General features: G+C 40.8%; 1 protein-coding gene across 1 annotated transcript; it reads right to left on the minus strand.

The window, feature by feature from the left end:
• Nucleotides 1-4,365: 4,365 nt before the first annotated feature.
• LOC112242310 (probable global transcription activator SNF2L2) lies at nucleotides 4,366-9,099 on the minus strand. The gene is made up of 5 exons (XM_024410252.2): nucleotides 7,680-9,099; nucleotides 7,135-7,240; nucleotides 5,556-5,657; nucleotides 5,255-5,393; nucleotides 4,366-4,973 (listed from the first exon to the last, which is right to left on the minus strand). The coding sequence occupies exons 1-5, from the start codon at nucleotides 7,886-7,888 to the stop codon at nucleotides 4,834-4,836; spliced, it is 696 nt and encodes a 231-aa protein (XP_024266020.2). The 5' UTR covers nucleotides 7,889-9,099; the 3' UTR covers nucleotides 4,366-4,833.
• Nucleotides 9,100-9,608: the final 509 nt, after the last annotated feature.

Consider the following 9,608-nt stretch of genomic DNA (forward strand, 5'->3'; position numbering starts at 1 on the left):
GAGAGCCATTTAAGCATAAACTTCTTTGTTTATCAAAATGCATTTTTTTGCAGAAATGCCTTCTGGAACATGTGAACTTTCATGTGCCTTAATAACAAACTTGTATACCATCTGTAATATGAATACAATTGTTAAATTACAAGCCTAGTTGGTTTAGCCACAGAACAAGACAGCAACCTTCCCTCTAGCCATGATTGGCTGAGATAATCAGTGGGCTGGACATGCCGAGAAATTAGTTCGGATTGGTCTGCCATGTAGCATGCTTCTGTCTATTTGAGCTGGTCAGTATTTGTAGGTAATCCTGTCTAACTCATGTTTTATATATATATATATATATATATATATATATTGTGTAGTAGAACTGCATAAGTTCTAAAGTTCATAAGTTGCTCTCCACTTTCTGTAGTTTTGAAATCAGTGGAATTAAAGTTAACTAAGGAGATGGAACAAGAAACACAAGCATTTCGCTATACTCGCAATAACTGCTAACCACGTGTATGAGACCAATCAATTTTGATTTGATTTTATCTTCAAATTAGGGAAACCATGGCATCCGTGACAGAGAGAATCGTCCATCCATGATGTATAAGATAGTCTAGCTAGCTACATTTTCAGATATTACACATTTCTAATTTTGACAGAAAGTCAATTTCATTAATTTCATTAATTTCATTCATTTTCATTCATTTTAAGTGTACTGTTAGCTAGCTAGCTAATGTTAGCTGGCTGGCTCGCTAGCAAAAGTTACGTGTATGATCTTATTATTTGTATTTCAGAGCCATTTGCTTTGCTAGTTATAGCTTAATGTTAGCTAGATAACATTGAACCTGGTTGATAAGCTACCTGCAGATTCATGCAGGGTAGTAACGTCATGAGTTGGGATTATGGTTACATTTTTTGCTAGCTAGCTACATATCTTAACAAAAGACTCCACTATGCATGTATTCATTTCAATAGGTCAAGTAAAATGGACAGTGAGCTGTTCTCTCATTTGTGTATGGAAGTAGCTAGCAAGCTATCCAACGTTAGCCAGTTAGCTTGCTGCTTGACTGCTGTTGTTGGGTCAGCTAGCTAACGTTACATGTATGATCTGTGTAGTAATATTATTTGTTTCTCAGACCCATTTGCTTTGCTAGTTATAGCCTAATGTTAGCTAGCAAACATTGAACCTGGTTGGTTAGCTACAGTTGAAGTCAGAAGTTTACATACACTTAGGTTGGGGTCATTAAAACTCATATTTCAACCACTCCACACATTTCTTGTTAACAAACTATAATTTTGGTAAGTCGGTTAGTACATCTACTTTGTACATGACACACGTAATTTTCCTAATAATTGTTTACAGACATATAATTTCAATAAAAATTCCCTGTACACAATTTCAGTGAGTCCAAGTTTTGCATGCATTAAGTTGACTGTGCCTATAAATAGCTTGAAAAATTCCAGAAAATGATGTCATGGTTCAAGAAGCTTCTGATAGGCTAATTGACATCATTTGAGTCAATTGGAGGTGTACGTGTGGATGTATTTCAAGGCCTACCTTCAAACTCAATGCCTCTTTGCTTGACACCATGGGAAAAAAAATTAAAATCAGCCAAGACCTCAGAAAAAAAATTGTAGACCTCCATAAGTCTGGTTCATCCTTGGGAGCAATTTCCAAATGCCTGAAGGTACCACGTTCATCTGTACAAACAATAGTACGCAACTGTAAACCCCATGGGACCACGCAGCCGTCATACCGCTCAGGAAGGAGACGCGTTCTGTCTCCTAGAGATTAACGTACTTTGTTGCGAAAAGTGCCAATCAATCCCAGGACAACAGCAAAGGACCTTGTGAAGATGCTGGAGGAAACAGGTACAAAAGTATCTATATCCACAGTAAAAGGAGTCCCTATATCGACATAACCTGAAGGCCGCTCAACAAGTAAGAAGTCACTGCTCCAAAACCGCCATAGAAAAAGCCAGACTACGGTTTGCACCTGCACATGGGGACAAAGATCATATTTTTTTGAGAAATGTCCTCTGGTCTGATGAAACAAAAATAGAACTGTTTGGCCATAATGACCATCGTTATGTTTGGAGGGAAAAGGGGGATGCTTGCAAGCCGAAGAACACCGGGGTGCACGTGGCGGTGCACTTCACAAAATAGACTGGTGCACTTCACAAAATAGATGACATCATGAGGAATGGAAAATTATGTGGATATATTGAAGCAACATCTCAAGACATCAGTCAGGAAGTTAAAGCTTGGTCGCAAATGGGTCTTCCAAATGGACAATGACTCCAAGATTACTTCCAAAGTTCTGGCAAAATGGCTTAAGGACAACAAAGTCAAGGTATTGGAGTGGCCATCACAAAGCCCTGACCTCAATCCTATAGAAAATGTGTGGGCAGAACTGAAAAAGCATGTGCGAGCAAGTAGGCCTACAAACCTGACTCAGTTACACCAGCTCTGTCAGGAGGAATGGGCCAAACATCTCCCAACTTATTGTGGGAAGCTTGTGGAAGGCCACCCGAAACATTTGACCCAAGTTAAACTATTTAAAGGCAATGCTACCAAATACTAATTGAGTGTATGTAAACTTCTGACCTACTGGGAATGTGATATAATAAATAAAAGCCAAAATAAATCTTCCTCTCTACTATTATTCTGGCATTTACCATTCTTTAAAAAAAGTGGTGCTCCAAACTAACCTAAGACAGACAATTTTTACTCGGACTAAATGTCATGGATTGTGAAAAACGATTTGGCCCAGCTGTATGTAAACTTCCAACTTCAACTGTACCTGCAGATTCATGCAGGGTAGTAACGTATTGAGTTGGGATGATGGCTCATTGTTTACCTAGCTACCATTTCAATAGAATGTCACTGTGACAACTGTTGATAGCTCTGGCTATCTATTCCGATTTCAGAGTACTCTCATCTGAGTGTGCCAGAGCGTAGAATAGGTGACGAATTTACAGTTGCAGCACAGTTGCAATCACCAACGCTGTGGATAACATAAAACAGCCTAACTAGCTCTGCTATGGAGAGTAAAATGGTCAGTTAGCTGTTCTCTCATTTGTGTCTGGAAGTAGCTAGCAACCTTTAGAGACGGGTGGGGCTAAAGCTTAAGAGGGTGTGAACGATGCTGAATGGGTGGAGACAAATAATAGCTGTCCAGTAGGTACCAAAACATTTCAAAGGCCATTATCTCAAAAGTGAGGTTACAAATTTATCAACTTTTAAAGCAGAATTACTTTCCCATTGTTCCTGAAATGCAGTGTATGATATACCATTTTGTAGCTCTGAGTCTCTACTTTTATCTATTGTAAAAAACACTATTTCAAATGTTGTTACACGAGAGAATGAAGGCGGCCGGCCACTTGTGAGTGTTAAAAAGCTGTTAAAAAGCTCCTTTTCTGCATTGGAATAGTGTGGGTGTATACTGGTCATAAAAAATATTCATGAGAGTAGACCGCTGATTGGCCAGCACATTCTCCTCAGGAGTATGAGACCATATTCTACGAGGAAAGAGCAAGCATTTTTTTGCACAGTCTGTTTGAGATACAAGTTTGAGGTGTGTTTTCTCTCATTTAAGTGTTTTTTTCTCTAATATATGCTTTGGCCACCAATAGGAGTATAGGATGAGTCAACAACATTATTTGGGCAAACTATGAACTTTTAAAAGGGAGATTTTCAGTGGACAGTTACTTTGAACAATACAAGAATATCCATATAATCAGTCTGTGGGCTATAGAATGTTTCTGCTGGCTACACTGACTGATGTATTGCTTTTTTTACACAACCCATGATTAGTATAGAAGAACTGTAGCAACTTCTTGCCAGAATTGATCTTAGTACAGCTACTGCAGCGACTTGTACTTCTTGCCAGAATTGGTCTCCCCATTGGTTGTTGACATGTTCTGCCAAGGACCGACCGTCTTTATAGGAATAGGGTGACAACTTTCAGTCTTGCCAAGAGAGAGAAACACAAAATACCTCAACACAAATCCCTACAGTCTCCTGCTGGAAGATCTATTTCCTCCTTGTTTGTCACCTGGGACTTGGCAGTTGCCACTCTAAACCAAACTGAAAAAATGAAAAATAACACAAGAAGCCCATGAGTATACAATATAAAACTTACAGCTGAAACAGTACAACTTTATCTGTTTACATCTGCTAACTAAGTATGAAATCAATGTTGGTGGTAAGGTCATTCAGAACACACAATATTGTTCAAATACAATTCTCCCATTTGGAGTTTTATTACAGAATCATATTTCATTTTAAATCCACACATTTTGAGATTTGAAACAATCCAGTAGTGTCCATCCTAGTCATATTGAAGATCTGACCAACCATTTTCTGCCATCTCCCCACCTGTAACACAACATATATTGATGTCATCAACATGCGCCACTCTCTGAGGGCGGTCTCCATCTTAGCAGAAATACATCATCATGCTCCAAGACGTATGAAGGCATTTCACACATACAGTAATAACATTTTCAAATACAAAAACAATTCATGAAAAAAGAGGGTGGAGATAACCTCTGGTTAAGCATTAAGGATACACACAATAGCCTCCATATGAGGACCAAGAGAGCAACACCATAAAATCCCAAAGAAGAAAAAGGCAAAATAATAGTAAAGAGACATGAAAGTTTAAGGCTGCATGAATTACTTGAGGACCAACATCATTAGGTATGTAAATTCCTTTCTTTGAGTAGCCTTCTTGACTTGAGATGAGACAAATCTTTATCAAGGTGAGAACTAATAAGCTGCATTGCAAAAACAGTGACAGCGGAGAGAAAAGAAAGAGGATAAATGAACTAGCATTGGTCCTCCAGGTCAACCCTCATCTTTAGCTGTATTGTCCTCCAGATCCTCATCGCTGTCTACATCACTGTAGACTGTCTTCTTGACCTTCATCTTTCTGCTCCGCTCTTCTTTCTTCATCCTCTGTTTCACCTGCTTTGTCACCGTTTTCACTGAAAAGAGGAACAACATATCGTATATCCTTTTTATAATGACAACCATATAATAGTTTGTTCTGTCATTGATCTTTGAGAAAATAAATCCTTTCAAGCTATTCAAAAAATCTAAATAATTATAATGCTTGATAAGACTCACAATGGTTTGGGTGTGTAAAAGTGAAAATTATCTTCTCATTGTTAACTGAACTGCATCATCTTGATCTTACTATTGGGGTTTTAAAAGAATATGTCATTCAAACAGTTTATTTTGAGATCACAAAGGCCGGGTCTCTCACCTTCTGATGAACCAAACTGATTGTCTCGACCTCCATCGTCACAGATGGCAGTGCTGTCCTTTTTCTCCTCATCGTCAATGACGATCCTCTGTCGTGCACTCTCAAAAACAGACTTGAGAACGATTGAGTCCTCAAATATCTAAAGCAAACACACACATATAACATAACATGAACCAAATTAGCCACCGAATTAGCCTCTCACAATCAAGAGCTGGTGGCATCATGGCATGTGGATTTCATGTAGAAACGGTAGGCAGTGGTGTGAACTCCAGCAGGCCTAGATCACATCCCTGAGGCAAACCTGAGATCCCTCCAAGTTGAAGGTCTGGGCATTGTGACACAGCAGTATGATGTCCTTCTCCAGATCTCCCACACTCCGGTACTTGTGATTGCGCACACGCTCCTACAAAAAAACACACATGGACACATAAATACAATGCACATTATACTGAACAAAAATATAAATGCAACATGCAACAATTTCAAAGATGTTACTGTTCATATAAGGAAATCAGTCAATTGAAATAAATGCATTAGGCCATAATCTATGAATTTCATATGACTGGGAATACAGATATGCATCTGTTAGTTACAGATACCTTTTATTTTTAAAGGTAGGGGCGTGGATCAGAAAACCAGTCAGTATCTGGTGTGACCACCATTTGCATCATGCAGCGCAACACATCTCCTTCACATAGAGTTGATCTGGCTGTTGATTGTGGCCTGTGGAATGGTGTCCCTCCCTTCTTCAGTGGCTGTGCGATGCTGCTGGATATACACGTCGTACACGTCGATCCAGAGCGTCCCAAACATGCTCAGTGAGTGACATGTCTAGTGAGTATGCAGGCCATTTTCAGCTTCCAGGAATTGTGTACAGATACTTGCAACATGGGGGCCGTACATTATCATGCTGAAACATGAGGTGATGGTGGCGGATGAATGGCACGACAACGGGCCTCAGAATCTCGTCATGGTATCTCTTGCATTCAATTTGTCATTGATAACATGCAATTGTGTTCATTGTCTGTAGCTTATTCCTGCACATACCATAACCCCACTCCCACCATGGGGCACTCTGTTCACAACGTTGACATCAGCAAACCACTCGCCCACACAACTCTATACACTGGTCTGCAGTAGTGAGGCTGGTTGGACGTACTACAAAATTCTCTAAAACGAAGTTGGAGGCAGCTTATGGTAGAGAAATTAACATGAAATTCTCTGGCAACAGCTCTGGTGGACATTCCTGCAGTTAGCATGCCAATTGCACGCTCTCTCAAAACTTGAGACATCTGTGGCATTGTGTACATTTTATAGTGGCCTTTTATTGTCCCAAGCACAAGGTGCACCTTCGTAGTAATCGTGCTGTTTAATCAGCTTCTTGATATGCCACTCCTGTCTGATTATCTTGGAAAATGAGAACTGTTCACTAATAAGGAAATAAACACATTTGTGCACCAAATTTGAGAGAAATAAGCTTTTTGTGAGTATGGAACATTTTTGGGATATTTTATATCAGCTCATGAAACATGGGACCAACACTTTACATGTTGCATTTATATTTTTGTTCAGTATTATACCTGAAGTCAACATCAACAGAAAGGTTTGCTCGGATGATGCTGGGAAATGCTGTATATTAATTTGTTAATGACAACCACAGGGTTGTGGAAGGACAGTTAGACAGATGAAAGGTTAGCGCTTTCATCTATGATGTATGTGGGAAGATTTGGGGGAAGAGCAGATCAGTTGGTGGGTTAGTGGTGAGCCACCAGTAGGCTGAAAGGCTGAGAGTTGGTGCTGAGCTGAATTGGTATGTGGGAAGATTTGGGTGGGTTGGTGCTGTGCCTATAGATGCAGTGTAGATGGTCCGCAGAGCCTACCCTGATCCTCCTGAAGTCCACAGGCTTGCGGATCAACTCGTAGTACTCTGGCACCTCCTTCCTAGAAGGCAGCTGGACAAAGCCTTTGCTGATCTGACGGCCCAACCTGGAATTAGTATGCACAGGCACTGTTACCAACCAAGTATTTGAATACTTAAGAATAGTATTTGTTTTATTTCAAATGCTTTGAGCGTTTGATTGAGACTCCCTGGAGTGGCAGATTGGCCAGATTTAGTTCCATTGTTCCAGGCAAGTCTAATCAAGTGCAATTAAAGAATTTGAAAGAAAACATGCTATTTTAGAAGTCAGGGCTGGTCCTCTCTGTCTAATCATTTCTGCAACACAATGCTCACACTGTGAAATAGAGGCACAAAATATAAGTAATTCATGTCTAACCATTCCCTACATGGTCTGACATCAAACACCATTGCCCTTCATATCTACACATCGCTAATAAGTAGTTAATTAATATTGTGTGGATATAATTGCATTACCCATTAATACATAATTACCACAGCGCCCCCAATTCTCCCTGGTAATCTCACCCGTCTTTGTAGTTGATAACCATGTCCACCAGTGTGTTAAGCTGCTTGGTGAGCTCGGGAGGGTTGGGGGGCAGTTTCTTTGCCGGAGGTCGACCTCTGCGTTTCTTGACCTTTTCACCTCCAGCCTCCTGGCCGGAGTCTCGGGACTCAGAGTCTTTGTCGCCATGGTGATCACCTTTCCGTTTCTTTAGGCTGATGTCCTCCTCCATGTCCTCCAAGGCCCCGTTCTCCTCCACATGGGGGGAGGTCAAGGAGGAGGAAGAAAAGAAGGGGAGGGGATTTGTTTGTTTATTTGGATCTCAATTAGCTGTTACTTAAGGAACATCTACACTTCCTGGGAACCACAAAGGATGGATATAGGAATGCACAAGCTTCTGGAAGTGGGAAAGGGGATACCTAGAAAGTTGCATGACTGAATGCATTTAACTGAAATGTTATTCCACATTTAACCCAAGCCGTCTGAATCAAACCGGTGCAGTGTGTAGCCTTGATCGATGTCATCGGTGGCCGGGGAGCTGCTGTTGTTGGGGGTTAATTGCCTTGCTCGAGGGCAGAACAGCAGATTTCTCCACATTGCCGGCACAGGGATTTGAACCATCAACCTTCCGGTTACTGGCCCAACGCTCTTAAGCGCTAGGCTACCTGCCGCCCACCTCTAGGCTACCTGCTGCCTGGAATATACAGTACATTAACAAATATTTGAGTGGAGAGAGAATTTACACACATTAATCAGGGTTGTGTACAAGTTATCTTCTTATTCAAGAGGAGAAAGATTGGCCCAATAAAATGTAAATGCAATAGGACCAAATTTGGATTTGGAAATAAGTTTGGGGATGGGATAAGAAACAACTGTGCTCTTGACAGTGATTTGACCCCTGTAACTCCTGTCAGCTACACTCCTGACAGTTTAGTGGTTCTTAAATAGCTGTTCAATTGATCTCCTCTCTGAAGAAAGTCTAGCAGTTAGATGACTTAACGATTTAGACAGTCAAGTTTGACCTTGAAAAACAATTCAACAGCCTCTTCAAAAAACGATTTCAAAGAATGAACTAAATGTGCATAGATTATTGATTTCACTATTAAATTATTCATTAACCTAGAGTTGATGTCTGCACCCCACAGAAATCACATTAGCATAATTGAAAAATCCCCATAGAACTCAATCTGTTTACGCTAGATATATGTTTTTTTGCATGTGCTCTTCCCCTTCCCAGGAGACATCCCAAAAATCGGTCTTCTCACGGAAATGTCTGCAGCCTCTGAACGGTTTGGCCTACAAACTAATATGACCCCTCTGGAAAGATAGGACCCTTACAAGTCATTACCGAAGATCTGCTCATTTCTGTCTGTAGCGTCCGAACAGTTTGGTCTATACACTAATATGACCCCACCATGGAAAGGTGGGACTCAAACGAACACATGTTTTTTGATATTCCCCAGCCTGTGCCCAGGGTCCCTTGCCATCCAGAATCTCCTCCCATGTCCATGAGTCCCGAGACTTCTGCTGCTGCCCGATACCACACTGCTTGGTCCTTTGGTGGTGGGTGATTCTGTAACGGCTTTCCTCCTCCTCTTCTGAGGAGGAGAAGCAAGGATCGAACCAATACGCAGCGTGGTAAGTGTCCATGATACTTCAATAATATCAGAACACGACTCAATACAAAAATAACAAAGTGAATGGAAACGAAAACCGAAACAGTCCTGAATGGTGACACAAACAACAAAACAGGAAACAATCACCCACGAAACATAGGGAAAAGGCTACCTAAGTTTGATTCTCAATCAGAGACAACCAACGACACCTGCCTCTGATTGAGAACCATACCAGGCCAAACACAACATAGAAAAACGAACATAGACAACCCACCCAACTCACGCCCTGACCATACTAAAACAAAGACATAACAAAAGAACTAAGGTCAGAACGTG

This window comes from Oncorhynchus tshawytscha, linkage group LG20 (assembly GCF_018296145.1).
Source record: "Oncorhynchus tshawytscha isolate Ot180627B linkage group LG20, Otsh_v2.0, whole genome shotgun sequence".
In the NCBI taxonomy this organism is placed as follows: domain Eukaryota; kingdom Metazoa; phylum Chordata; class Actinopteri; order Salmoniformes; family Salmonidae; genus Oncorhynchus; species Oncorhynchus tshawytscha.

What these genes read in the sequence shown, in the direction of transcription:
- LOC112242310 (XM_024410252.2), bottom strand. Translation starts at nt 7,888, where the DNA reads ATGGAGGAGGACATCAGCCTAAAGAAACGGAAAGGTGATCACCATGGC. An exon ending in TCAACTTGGAGGGATCTCAG is followed by an intron (nt 5,394 to 5,555) that starts GTTTGCCTCAGG and finishes TGTTTGCTTTAG; the next exon opens with ATATTTGAGGACTCAATCGT. An exon ending in TCAGTTTGGTTCATCAGAAG is followed by an intron (nt 4,974 to 5,254) that starts GTGAGAGACCCG and finishes TCCTCTTTTCAG; the next exon opens with TGAAAACGGTGACAAAGCAG.